Source organism: Saccostrea cucullata, unplaced genomic scaffold, assembly GCF_032062105.1.
Source record: "Saccostrea cucullata isolate Sc308-1 unplaced genomic scaffold, CSIRO_AGI_Scuc_v1 ctg895, whole genome shotgun sequence".
NCBI lineage: Eukaryota > Metazoa > Mollusca > Bivalvia > Ostreida > Ostreidae > Saccostrea > Saccostrea cuccullata.
Genome location: NW_026922913.1, coordinates 46413 through 61733, shown reverse-complemented (window position 1 = coordinate 61733; position 15321 = coordinate 46413). Strand labels below are relative to the sequence as shown.

The 15321-nt window shown below is 34.5% G+C and overlaps 1 protein-coding gene across 1 annotated transcript; it reads right to left on the bottom strand.

Annotated features, from left to right (window-relative positions):
- Positions 1-5191: 5191 nt before the first annotated feature.
- On the bottom strand, positions 5192-14365 carry LOC134262783 (uncharacterized). The gene is made up of 7 exons (XM_062745115.1): positions 14323-14365; positions 13661-13813; positions 12154-12258; positions 7015-7287; positions 6151-6168; positions 5555-5714; positions 5192-5447 (listed from the first exon to the last, which is right to left on the bottom strand). Exons 1-7 carry the CDS (start codon positions 14363-14365, stop codon positions 5267-5269), a joined length of 933 nt encoding a protein of 310 aa, XP_062601099.1. The 3' UTR covers positions 5192-5266.
- Between the last annotated feature and the right edge of the window lie 956 nt (positions 14366-15321).

Sequence of the window (15321 nt, the reverse complement as noted above, 5' to 3'; positions counted from 1 at the left end):
ATCTCAAACTCATCCGGATATATCGTATCGACGTAGGAATGGAAATTACCATTGTTAATTGACAATGCGTCGTGGATATATCTAAATATGGAGTTGAAGGCCACAGCAAGTGTTTTCTTCTTTTCACGCATAAGATTTTGCACAAATTCTGCTTCATATGAATATAAAAATAGGTCTGCAAATAACGGATAGCAATTGGTACCCATGGGGATTCCAATAGATTGTTGGAATACCTGTTCTCCAAAAACCACGTAGATATTGTCAATCCGAAACTCAAGAATCTCTTTGATGTCAACTTCAGAGTACTTGTGTGTGCAATCAGAATGTGTTTTAACAAAATAATTTTGCAAATGACCAATGACAAGGTAAGTAAAATTACGAGTTCTATTTTTATTTAAAAAGCAGCTGGTTTTTTTTAAATTGAAAAGTTTGGAAGCAATGGTCCAAGTATATTTGTAGGAAATACAAGGTGTCGTCTTTAACTTGAAATATGGTGGAATACAAGACTGGACCCGTTTGTGATTAAGAATATTACTTATATTAACCGCGTCAATTCCTTTATTGGCATATTGAAGTTTAAGGAAAAGACGGATTGTTTTAGCTGCATTTTCTTCCGTAAAACGTGCGGGTTTAAAAATCCTGTGATTTGCAATATCCATAATCACAGATCCGAGCCTAAATTCTGAGGTCGAAGAATCAAAAATTGGACTTTCCTTGGACTTTTCAAGAAGACTATTTAAAGGTTTCAAAGGGACAGAGTAAAGTTTGGTGCGAATATGATGTAGACCTAACTGTTGATTTAGATAAGGTAGTAATGAATCAAAAGAGACATCGTGTATTGCAGGTTTTTGGTACGAACGATGCCCATGACTACACTTACGTCTCTGTGTATGGTAAAAAAATCCCATCACATTTATATATAATTACATTGCTAAACTGTGGACTGGAAAGCTTAAGATTTCCAACACTATCGACCTTGCCATTACATTCATAGACTCTATAGAGCAGACACTCTAACCACTGCGTCATTCTAAACCTATACGTCAATTCAAACCGTCAGTTCCCACCTACATATCAATTCTAACCGTCAATTCCCACCTACATATCAATTCTAACCGTCAGTTCCCACCTACATATCAATTCTAACCGTCAGTTCCCACCTACATATCAATTCTAACCGTCAATTCTCACCTATAAGTCAATTCCCACCTATACGTCAATTCTAGCCGTCAATGCTAACCGTCAATTCCCACCTATACCTCAATTCTCATCTAATTTTTAAAATCTGATTACAGCCTGTCTGCAGGATAAGTTAAAACACTGTATGCAAACGTAAGACAAAACCCCCAAAATATCAAATTTAAATGATTTTTATGGCACCATTGGAATAATGATTATATGGATTCATGCAGGGAATACCGATTTTATGTTATACAAGCGTCCAGAGAATAATGAATGCTTTTGTGATTATAACATTGTAAATAAAATTCAGCTTTTATGCCTAAAACCACTCTGAAAATTTATATTTCATGTACAATATAATCACAATCAATATCAATTTTGACAGCTATCATACTGCCCAATAACCCTCAAATATGAAAAAAATGTATTACAAAAAAAGAAAGAAATACAGACATCGTCAATATCAGATGATTGAATTGCATTAGGTCCAAGCTAATAAGTGGTAGGAGTAACTTTTTTTTTACTGCTAACGAAAAAAATCATGAACATGTTACACAAACATGATTATATAAACAATGTACTACTTTTCCGTAGCCTCTGTGTCTACAGTCAAAGATGAAGGACTCTGTGCTCTGGCATTGAACTATGTCTAACCAAACACGCCCAGCCTCAACTGTGAAATAGGCACGACGGTGATTCGAGAGCGAGTTGAGATTCTATCAAGAACATTGGGGGAAAATCATGAAATGTAACGTTTAATTTGAGAAAGGGATTCAATGGAAAGAAAACGCATTATAATTACACCGAGTATTCAAGATTTTTTTCATACAAATCTTGCATTTGTATGACTCCAATGATTATCACAAATAGTTCGCTGTTGATTTTGGTAAATCTTGTGATTCACATTGTCCAAAAATTCCTTGGAATTTTTAAGTATCAAGGACCTTAAGACCTTCCAGGATATAAGGATTTACTGTAAAATATTTTTCCTACATTGAACTAAAAAAGATTAAAAACAATTCACTTGCATAAAATTCCACTCAAGTAAACAATATTATTCATATAATAGGAATTGGAGAAGAAGGAGGATTTGCCCCTCCAACCCTTTTTCTGAATATAAAATTTAGCCATTTTTAATTTGAAATAAAATGACTATTGAAATAGACTAAGTTAAGTTAAAAATCTCTCTTAATTGAATGGACATGGTGAACATAATATTCAGTCACATGGAATCCATCTTCCGAAACCCTTGACTTGGAAGGATAAATAATCAGAAGCGGGGGATGTTTGGGTGGGGTATCCTCCCCTTCTATTTCCATGAACGTATTTTTTCCCGCTTGAAAATGTTCATTGCAAGTCTGGTTGCCCTACCTTACCTCACACGTTTTGATACACTAGTCTAAGAGTAAAATATAATTCCCCTTACATTACTAACTTTTTGAGGGGTCTAACAAAGATATTTCTGAGGTAATTTGTTATTTTGCCTTTTATAATGCGCCATTCCCCTTTCATTGCTATGCCTTGACATTCATTTTTTACATTGCGCCAAAAATAGATTTAAAATGCAAAAAAAAAATTAAAATTATGCTTGTGTTAACTGTGTTTGGCTTGGACTTAAGCAAATGTAAACAAGAAACTTGACATGTTTGCTTAATCAGTTTATATATATCATTTTAATCCTTAAATCATATTATAAAACAATCATTGTCTGCTTTTTTACGTCAGAACTATCAGTGATCCCCAATTTTTTTTTTTTTTTTTTTTTTTTTGCAAATATATACATAAGGTAGGCATTGAAAATTGGGTTTTACCTTTTTTTGTTGGTTTAACCCCCCCCCCCCACTTTCAATTAGTCCCCCCCCCTATGCAATTTGCTTCCAACGCCTATGCGCTTAAACAAAAAATTGTTTTAATTTTCATGCAATTACAGAAGACCTTATACAATACCACAACAGGATGTAATTTTTTTGTAATCAACATATATATTCAATTATTTTTAATAATCTACCGCGTTATTTCAGCAATTTTTACTTCTATGTTTTGGGTTTACAACAAGGCTTAATATTACAAAATTAGTGTAAAACAATCATTTTCATGGTTCTAATTATACGTTCATGGGTAAAAATGAGGTTGGAATAAATTGATTGGTTGTATGTTGTTTTTTATGTATTTTTTTTCACTCATTTAGAAACTTCACCATATAATTAATTGCAAAGGGCTTCAGATTTAGACCTTTATTCGGCACTCAGGGCCATTAGGTAGTGAGGGTTCTTTATCGGATCAACACCTACTGTGACACGGGGCTTCATCCGAATAACTGCAATTTCTTCAAAGTGCCGAAGGAACAGTTGCTTCCAATTTTTACTCAAGCCCTAGAGGGGCTTGAGTTATCTAAAACGATGCTAGGTAATCGATTTACTCAGTTTAAATACACAAAAAGATCGATATTATTTTGATAGATAGAAATATTTCTAGAAACAAAAATGAAGGTTATCTTGAAAAAGGCTGTATATTCGCAGATATTAAGCGTTAAATGTCGGATTCTATTCTATGGCGAATGAATAATGAGTGAAGCTCCGCAGCCGCAACAGTTTGTAAACAGAGATTTTGCGCTTTCCTTTGCGTAGGAATCTCAGGTAACTTTTACAGTCGCCGACAAAGCATCATTGGACGAGTTCACTGTTTACTCTGAAAGGTGAAGCAGGTTACCCATCGTTAACAAATTCTACTATACATGGCCAGAAAATGTTTGGTTGTACCCCCCATTCTGAAATTGCTTCTCACGGGCCTGAGAATGATGTGCATGTGCGCTTTGAGTGGCAGTAATTTGATTTGAACATAAAATGAGTGACAGTAAAATAATAGCACAAAATAAATCTTAAATTCTCCCTCATACGTTTTTTTTTTTTTAAATTCTAAAAAATCGTACTAATAATCTTCAGCTTTGGTAACGGAACCTATATAACTTCTTTTGGATTCGTATGGAATACTGTTTTGCAAGACACAGCTAGATAAACCCGTAGTCATATGGATTTTTTGGTGCCCTGAGCCCCCCCCCCCCCTTCCCCCTATCCACTTTGAAAAACGTTTTTATCTGTAGGCTTGTAACGAGCTATTTGGATTGATGTACTGTATATTAAATGTTGTGATGTACGCCATTAAGCAAAAATACAAAATTAAAAAAACGTATTTATAAATATATTGAAGTATATCAACATAAAAAAAAAATTTCATTAAATTAAGAAACGGCCACTATGCTCCATAAAATATTCCTGAAAGTGAGTAACGTAAATTCATCTTTAAAAGTAGTAGATTTAATTTATTTATTTTTATTAAATCTAATACTGAGTATATGAATTTTGTTTCATGTAAATGTATTTCATTCAACAGAAGATTGAACTCAATGGCCCTCATCTTATACCATTATAGGATATTAATGACACTTCCTAGTTGACTTTCTACAGCTTGAGTATCTCTGACGTTTTGTCAGTATATGCTTGTTATCCACCTAAGTCAGTCGCGACCGTGGTTCTAACACACAACTTTCCAATCAAAGAGCGAACGACTTACCAACTGAGCTACTGTCAGGGTTAAAAGGCTTTCTGAAAATGAAAGTCATCATCCGGAAAATATGTATAATGCACGAATTTTTTTACACTGACCTTTGAGATATCTCATGTAGCCTTTCAGCTTTTGTAATGAAAGTTTGCACCACAACTTTCTATGGTCTCAAGAAGACCCTTTTTATACGAGTGTTACATATAAGACAGACAGACGAACAGGCGGACGGACATTCGGACAGACAAATCCAAATAAATTGCAAAGAACTTGGGGACAAAAATATACAAGGTCAGTTATGTACTGAAAACGTTTTTTTTTTTTTCAATTATATCTTTTCTATAAATAGCCACTGAACTCGAAACACAAAGCTAAGATTTTTTTTTCGCTAAATGGTATTTGTCCTAGAGAGTCAAAGCTGTCGTATAATTTTCCTTTTCTTAATTTCCTGTTTCAATATATTTCAATCAGTTTTATTTTCTGCAATAGTTTAAAGGAACAAGAAAAGATAGTTTTCATCGACTTTTTATGCTTTAGTATAAAAAGTTGACTTATCCGGAACCTGTCCAGCATTGCACCCGTCCGATACACAACAAAAATGGCAGCTGTATTGTCCAGACATAAGCACATTCCCATAGTTAGTACAATATTCTTGATCAGAAGATTGATGGAGCCATTTGTTTCGACACTCTTGCTCCGAGACGCACCTAAGGTAATAAATTCATTTATATAAACCTTGTAAAAAGTATTCAACATAAATTTTTAATCTTAGTGTCAAAAAAATTTATATATTTATTGCTATGAAATCATTTACCTTTTATAGGTTTTTGGGTAAGCGTGTCCGTCGTGGATAATATCAGTCATACAGAAGTCTTCACCTGGTGCACAGCTCTGTAAGTTACCTAAGTAGATGGTCCTCGTGTCACAGGAAATGGAGTTGTTAGCGTCCCCACATGTGTGACACTTTCGTATTCCTTTGACACAAAAAATATGAATTAGAAATTTAGTTTGAAAAGTTATAAAGGCTTTGAATCGAAAATTATTTCAATATTAATACTGAAATAATATGTATAAAACCTATGAAAATACAACTATTAATAGTATCCTAGGTTAAAGTAATAATTACAGACTATTTGAAGTTTAAAATTTTTCTGACGGTAAGTCAAAGCAAAATCCGGGAAATTACTCCATCGTTATTTTTCCCTTAAACTCAACATAATTAATGATGAACATATCAAAGTTAAATTGTTTTTCAAAATAAATGATGATTTAAGCATTGTGAAGCTAAAAAAACCCACAATGCTAATTAAAGGCCTTGAAAAAAGTTACTCATTTTACATGGTAAACTCATTCTGAATATTTTTTCTGACAGAAAAATTATCCAACCTTAAAGAATTACCATTTACATACCCGTTGTCGCAGCATGAACTGAAATAGAAAATACAAGCTAAAAAGCATAAAATGATTTTAAAAGGCATCTTGAGAATTGATGCATAAATGCATGCATTTTGTGTATTATTTTCAATGTTATTTAGGTGAACTCCACGAGAGAATTGAAATACAAAACTAACTCAAGTAGATGTACTGTTTTCCGCGTTGTATTAATTTACGCTATGTACGCGATCACAAACTTTCCGCGGAAATTTGTTCCATCAAAAATACTCATAGAAGGCATATAACGAGTCTTAATATATCCTCGTAATTTTTTACAAGTTGATCTGATTGAACAGAAACAAAGATTCCGCGGAATTATGACCCCGTGGAAAAAAGTACGTCTACAGTAATTGTAAGATCACCTGGTAATACAATTCCTCCTCGACGCTTAAAACAATTGTTAATGAAAAGATAAATTATATCATGGATTGATTGATTGCATGTTGTTTAACGTCCCTCTCGAGAATTTTTCACTCATATGAAGACGCCACTAATTGCCTATGGAGATCTGCAAATTTTGTCCAATACTCGACGCTTACGGCCATTAATCAGTTATGGAGATCTATTTCGTGCCAGCACCTACTAGACACGGGACCTCATTTTATACGGTCTTATCCGAAGGAACGGTCTCCACATCTCACAGTGAGATTCGAAACCGCAAAGTTGGGATCAGCTCCTTACTTTACGACTCTAGAGCAAACGGTCTAACCACTGCGCCATGCGGGCTACTTATATCATGGATAAAACTACTCTCTTTGAATATCTTTGTCTGTGAGTTGTTTAAAGAAGGTTTTAGTTCAACAGATGAAGACTATTAAATAAAATGTTTTCATTATATACCTGGATTTGTGGAGGGATCTGAAGTTGATGATGTCGAAGCTGCTGAAGTTGATGTTGGTGAGGTTGCTGAACTTGATGAAGAAACAGATGAAGACGATGCAGTAGATACCATTTTAGAAGTGGATTTTGCTGTTGACGTTATTGAAAGTGTGGTTGGTTGTGTTGTTTTCGGGAATGGTGTTGAATTAGTTGTTGGCATTGAGGATACAGAAGTGGATCGTAATGTGGTTGTCGGTACAGCTGTGTGTTTTGATGATGTTGAAACTGTCGTATCTAGCAATATGTGAAAGTTAGATATTTTACTAAATTTTAACCTCCATAAATACGAAGCGTATGTTTGTATTTATTCCTCAATTGAAATAGTATATCCAGTATGAAAACTCTATCAACGCTTGGCTATTCGAAAACCATAAAAGCAGTTTTATATGCATATATCTTTGTATGTGTAAAGACACTTGTTTTGATAAAAATAAAATCAGACAACGTGCGAGTTCTTCGGGGGTCAGTGTTAGAATTTTAATAGTCGATGCTGAACTTTTTCTGTCATCTCATTTCTATAAATTATAATAACAAATATATACACACTAATGAATTCTGTGGGTAGAAGTCCTTTTGGACTTAGAGGTGGCTTGAGATTCATAGACAATGAAGACTCAATGGGTTCTACTATTGTAACGAGACCGAGGGTATCGTGTTATAATTAACTCGTGGGCCGCTATTGGTTTTCTGGTCAATGGTCGAGATTTCATGGTAACTTTGGTCACAGTTTATGTTATGGTCAATGACCAACTTTTGGTCACTTCTTTGGTTGACGTAATGACCAACTTTTGGTCACTTTAAATAATGTTTGTTAGGAATAACACTTGTTAAAAGTTTATAACATTTATTAGGATGATCAAATGGTTCACTTATAAACACACAGAATGGTACACTGTAACTTGATTGGTACAACGTTATTTGGTTAACAAAAAGGTGACCAACCGATGGTCAATCCAGGACGTCCCTAATAAATTGGTTCCCTTAATGGTTTCGTATACATAGACTTGGTACCGTCTTATAACCGAAGTATACGGAGTCGTTCCCCAAAGTGACTTACTAGGTCACTTTCCCTTACCAGGGAAGGCTGTGTGCTCCGAGTCGCTCCCCACAGCCGACTGAAGTCTAAACCCAAAACAGCTGGTTTATATAGACAAGAGTTGTTATGATGACGTAAGAGACAATCAGATACCTATATTACGTCACAATCAATACAATCAATAAGTTAGCGAGTTTTGACTATCAAAATTACCTAACAAATTAATAACGTTGTACCCATATAAAACATACAAAATACATCACTTTGTCATTAAATTACACAAGTTAAATTAATAAAGTACAATTCAGTTAATTATTGTTCATTTCTTATGTTAACTGTTCATTGACAATTATTTACGGAGTTTATAAACATCGGGTTCAAGTTCCATATATTCCAAACTTGTAAACAAGAGTTAACCCGAATTTCACAGGTACACTTCGTGAAACGTAACATTACCCCCTTCTTAAGTCGAAACGTCCTCGTTTCTATTTAATCAATGACTTATTCAAGTCCACTGGTAATGTCTTTCGAGATACGCGTTACACGGATATAATATCATCTGCTTCACCACAAAACAGCTTCATCTGGTCATGATTCACATATTTTGGTTTCTCGGCTGTACACTTTCTCACTTTGAATACCGAATCGGACACGGCACTTAACACTGTGTAAGGTCCATTCCAATGAACCTTAAGTTTAGGACATCTTCCTTTGGTCCTTGACTTTGACGCAATCCACACACATTGTCCTGGGGTGTACTTAATCTGGTTTGACTTGGTGCCATACTTTCGTTTCTGGTTATCGGTTGCTTCTATCCATCGGGTGCAATAATCTGAACTGGTAACAACGTCCTTGTTACCCTTCTTGGTCCGTGGTAAAGGACCAAGGATGTCGTTGGCCACTTGTTCCAGTGGTTCCCTAGCTAAACATTGACCCGGTTTTCCTCCGACTTCCCTTGGTTGATTCTTCTTTGAGTCACCAACGGTACAGTCTCTGATATGCTTCTCAGCGTCGTTTGTCTCCTTCTCGTCACGAGGTTCACATAGTCGTCGGTCATTATTATCATTGTGTAAAGCTTCTTGTACGCAAATTTTGAACACAGGATTGTGTTCACTCTTAATGTCACATGGTAATCTATTCTTTCCCAATGTAAGAGTTCCTTCACCCAAATTCAATTGACAATGATGCTGTTTCAGAAAATCAAGACCTAAAATCATATGTGACTCAACGTCAGCGACGATCACCTTATGTTCCGTAACTTCACCATCAACACCAATTTGAAGTTCAGTCTGACCTTCTGGTACAACTAAATCACCGTTTGCCATCTGTAAGTTACTACGGTTTGGAAATAATTTAGGTCTAACACATCTTTCTATCTCGTAATATTTCTTTGGGTGGATAACTGTTATAACTGAACCAGTGTCAATGACACAACTGATTTTCACATTGTTAACAAACACGTCAATTGTTAATAAGTTGGTACTGCAAGTATTTGAGTTCTTTATTCCAAAAACATGTGGCCTTTTCTGTTTTGTAGTTGACGTTAGGCCGCCGACGTCAACTACTGTGCGTTTCCATGGTTCTCAGGTTCTCTGGTCGTCACGTCTTTTACGTATTCCGGTTTTCTTTGGTTTCTGTATTTTTCATTATTTAGGTGCCGTTGTAGTAACCTGCATTCTCTTTTGATGTGACCATCTTTCTTACAGTAGAAACAGGTACCTTTCTTGTAAAACTTCTTTTCTGTGTTTTGACTGATCATAGCTATTTGATATGAGTTATCATCGTTTTCGGTTATGTACGTTGGTTCCTCTCTCTGCATACGCACTGCAACTTGATTTCGTCTCCCCCGTGCTTGTTGAAAGGCCTCGTATTCCAATGCCAGTCGCACTGCATCTTCTAGGTCTGTAGGTTTTCCTTGAAACACTGCCCATTCCATTTCTTGGTCATTTAAACTTCCGATGAACGAATCTTTGGTTATCTGGTCGCGGAAACTTAGGGGTGCGTTCGGGTATGACATCCTCGTAAGTCGCTTTATGTCTTGCATTAATTCTGTGATCGTTTCGTTATTTTTCCGTATTCTGCTCTTTAGTTGCGTCTTGTAGATTTCTGTTTGATTTTCTGTGTCAAATCTTGCTGACAGTGCGGTAACAAGGTGACGAAAATTATACCGAAATTCTGGTTGTAGGTCACTCAAAACGCTCAGTGCCGGGCCGCGTAGACTGGTAGCTAACTCTAATGCCTTTGTCTCCTCATTCCAGTTGTTTAATTGAGCAATCATGTTGAAATGAACAATGTAGTCGTTCCAGTTCATGGTACCATCGAATGTTGCTGGTTTTCTCCCTTTGGGTTCCGGGGTATGTCTGAATCCGTGGTCATAAACTTGTCTTGTATGACCATAATTTGGTACATCGTAATCTAATCTGTGTATGGTCTGCCGAAATTCGTTGGTCCTAGCATTGGTAGTATAACTGCGTGATACTGTCGGATTTGACCAACTTGTCCTTGAATGTTCATAATCACAAAATTCGTCACTTGAATTTTGTAGGTACGTATTTCTATATGGGCGATGTTCACTGTGTATTTGGTCATCTTTAGACGTAGTATTGGTACCGGATTGCACGCAATTTTGGTCTACATATTGGTTGTTAGCACTCATTGGTCTCACTTGAGATTGTAATTGGTTCATTTGGGACTTCAAAGTTTTTAATTCTTGTAGAATTATGTGTAGACTGTCGTTGGTACATGTGTTGACTGCGCTGCCGTCTCCTATCTGGTCGTTGTTATTAACCCGCAAAAGAACTTCTTTGCTTGGAGTACCGTCGATAAACTGTAATTCTTTTGGTTCTGTATTATGGTCACTTTCCTCAACCAATTTTTCGTTCCTCGACATCTTTGAAATGGTTTAGGTTCACAATTCACAGAATAGCGGATCCCACCGCTGCCACCAATGTAACGAGACCGAGGGTATCGTGTTATAATTAACTCGTGGGCCGCTATTGGTTTTCTGGTCAATGGTCGAGATTTGATGGTAACTTTGGTCACAGTTTATGTTATGGTCAATGACCAACTTTTGGTCACTTCTTTGGTTGACGTAATGACCAACTTTTGGTCACTTTAAATAATGTTTGTTAGGAATAACACTTGTTAAAAGTTTATAACATTTATTAGGATGATCAAATTTTTCACTTATAAACACACAGAATGGTACGCTGTAACTTGATTGGTACAACGTTATTTGGTTAACAAAAAGGTGACCAACCGATGGTCAATCCAGGACGTCCCTAATAAATTGGTTCCCTTAATGGTTTCGTATACATAGACTTGGTACCGTCTTATAACCGAAGTATACGGAGTCGTATAAAGTGACTTACTAGGTTTTCAAAATACCATGGGAAGGCTGTGTGCTCCGAAATCCCCACAGCCGACTGAAGTCTAAACCCAAAACAGCTGGTTTATATAGACAAGAGTATGTTATGATGACGTAAGAGACAATCAGATACCTATATTACGTCACAATCAATACAATCAATAAGTTAGCGAGTTTTGACTATCAAAATTACCTAACAAATTAATAACGTTGTACCCATATAAAACATACAAAATACATCACTTTGTCATTAAATTACACAAGTTAAATTAATAAAGTACAATTCAGTTAATTATTGTTCATTTCTTATGTTAACTGTTCATTGACAATTATTTACGGAGTTTATAAACATTGGGTTCAAGTTCCATATATTCCAAACTTGTAAACAAGAGTTAACCCGAATTTCACAGGTACACTTCATGAAACGTAACACTATACATTGTTTTTGTACTCTCTGATATTTTTTCGTAAAATAGAAAACACTGCAGAATGGATATACTCAGTACTATTTTTGAAAACGTGTCGGAGATATGCGAAATAATGAACAATTTCAACAAATCTTATCATTGCTAAGGGTTTGTTAAACTCTTTTATAGAAACTTGCGTCATTATGAGGAAAAACATTTAGATTTATGACTTTTTGTATAGTTTAGTTTCATTCCTAATGACTTCCAGTGCAGAAAATGGTAGATAATACCTGGTGCTAGTCCACAAACACAGCTGTGAGAATTATATATGTAATCAAAGTGACATTGGCCAATCAGTCCTTGAGGGCAAAAACAATGTTTGTGTTCCGTGCAAACTGAAACAAAATATTGCAATGTACTTGATTTTCAATAATATCAACCAAGAAAGTAAATTAATGACAAAATACGGTTGGTTGTATTTATTTTGAATTAAGATTCAGATTAATTAGGGTAATTGTTTTGGATGGCTTCTATCTCTCATATATACGAGGGGTGATCAAAAAGTTCGCGAACTCATTGAATAACTTCCAAAAAGAAATGATATAAGGTTTCAGTGTTGAAAATGTTTCAAAGTAGTCCTCTCTGATTTTAATGCGCATCTGCAACCAATCTGCGTATGCGCGGATCACGTGATATAGGTGGTCACGTGCCATGCTTTTAAGCGTTCTGTCACAGAAGCTTAAATTTTTTTCCCTTTAAATTCTATTTGCAAGTTATTTTTTCCAACAAAAACAGTCTAATTGTCAGAAATGACCTAATCTCTGAAATAGTATAGGTGGATAATGATATCCTTTTGCAGAATGAGCATGGTGACCATCAGAACCCAAGTCCTCTGTATTTTGAGCGAAGTTTATTTCATGTGGATAAAGTATGGGTGCCTTCACCTTATCATATCTGATATGTTTAAAGTCTAAAGTAAACGATATTTAAGGGATTTGATAATTATATTATTGTAAAGATATTCATCTATTTTTCTAACTGTAAGTTGGCGATCTTTTATATCAAATTGCTTAACAAAGAATAGGTCTCTCTCCAAGTTTGCTTTCACTGGGCAACAGAACAAACATAATTTTTCAACAACGCCCTTCCTTCACTCTAATCATCAATCCAATTAATGACAAAACTTCTAGCAAGTTTTTTATCTTCATAAACCGAATACAAATAATTATAAATTTATACAAAGGAATTTCCAAGATATACGATTAACTTTACAGTCGTTCGTTTCTCGTATACGACTGAGTCAACCATTTTTTGTCACAAGTGATCTACCTTATGATGTCATTTTCACACTGTGACGTCACAAACACGGGGAAAAACGTTCCATTAAATATGCTATTTATAGAACATGTGTATGACTTTATGTGTGTCAAATTTCATTCTGATCTGAATTGTGGTTTTGTAAATATAGAGATAGTTCGCGAACTTTTTGATCACACCTCGTACAACCAAATTGCTGGAAGATGGCGATTTAATATCTACAAATATTTTGATTTTTTTTGATTTGCAGAGTAAAAAACCAATATTTTGAAATTCTAAAGAAATACCACTTACAACAACAACAACAACTTTATTTTCTTTTTAAATTACTATTTTTGCTTTTCTCGTCGCAGTTCCTTAAAATTACTTAAAAATACATGAATGCAAAAAAGAAAGTTTTGCAACATTAAATACCTAGGTTCCTATTTTGCTTCTTTTATTTCCCTTTCCCAATTGCAAAGAAAGTAAGAGAGATTTTACCTGTGCAGTGACATGTTGAAGAATATCTGTCGATTTTGCAGTAAGGGTGTTTATCAGAGGGACAGATGTGTCCACTACAATCGCCATGATTATGACAACCTGCTGTTGATAGCTGAGTCACGGTCAGTGGAGGAACGGATGTGGTTGTTGTAACTATTTGCACAAATAAAAAAAAATTCAATTAAGTATTTTAAAAAATTGTATATTATAAAGGATGAAAGCTCTAAAAAGAAAAATGAAACTGACATGTTAACTACAGTATTCTTTTTAGTTTTTTAAATTTTATTCAAGAAAATCTTTAAAATTGTTCTCTTAAAGAACCAAGAACAGATGATTCTATAATTTGAAACAATAAAGAATATTTTTCATCCGAAAACCATAGCCATTATCCATAGCATTCTAGTCCTCCACCCCTTCCATAGCTGTTTCAATGATCAATTTCATACTGTAGATTCCTTATTTTTCCCGAGTACTTTTTATCAGGAATGGGCTCTTCAACGGCAAATCACGAGAATTATAATTCGCGAATGGATGGTTGATCAAGAGATTTTACATAGATTTCAGCACCATAAAAATAAAGGCGAGTAATTAAGTTCGTGTGTGGTGCTTCTCGCGAAATTTAATTCCACGTGTTTATTTAGGAAATTACAGTATTCTACTACTGAACTTGACCAAAGACTGTCGAGAATCTACCTCAAGAGTCATGTTTTTCTTTATAGAGATAGTTACTTACCAGTAGTGGCAGCTGTAACAAAGATACGAATGGGTTAGAAATATCAAAATTGTATGAAAATGTTAAATACATATATTTCATATAACATTTTCAACAGTAGAATACTGTTTATATTCAATTTGCTTTCAGAACAATTTTCGAAATCCAAATCAGAGTCAAGTTTCTTTTTCTGCTGAAGGAGGAATAGCAATGAAAATTTTATTCATTAAAACGCTTACCAGTAGTAGTTGTTGTACCTGTTAGAATATATAAAATTGAAGAAATACATACAAAAATACATTGGTGTTTACGTATGTTTGTGACTAGATTAAAAATATGACGTTATTATCACAAAAGGTTTTTGTTCTTGTGTTTAAGGATTTCCATCCCTAATGGGTCCAAATTGTCTACTCTTAAATGTCCTTCAAGTACACAATACTCTGATATTATATTAAAGCATTTTATAGAGGAAAAAAATTGACCGTGAGAAATTTTCAAAAATTTCATTAATTAAGCAGTAGTTAATTAACAAAGATTGCATTAAGCTCTATTTAATAGCGTTTTTTCCAATTAAAAATTCAAATAATTAATCAATAAATCCTGTGGTGGAAAGATGCTTTGGAACATTAAAAATAGAATGACAATTGAAAACAATTTTTTTTACCTGCTAAATTTTTTTTAATTGATTTTTTTTTTATTAATTAAAAAAGGGGAGATAACTCTTACCAAAATTCAAGGTCATGAATTAGGACACATCCCACTGTACATACTTATAGTAATAAATGGGAAGTATGTCTAAATAAACTGAGTATTCAATGCCTACATATCTGTTATGTTTTCAATTTCATTAAATTTGTTCCTATTAGGGATTGAAGACCTTAAATCAAAGTCAAGATTTGATTTGGCATTTAATTCAATTTTTTTTTTATTTGGTAATAATTTATCGAAT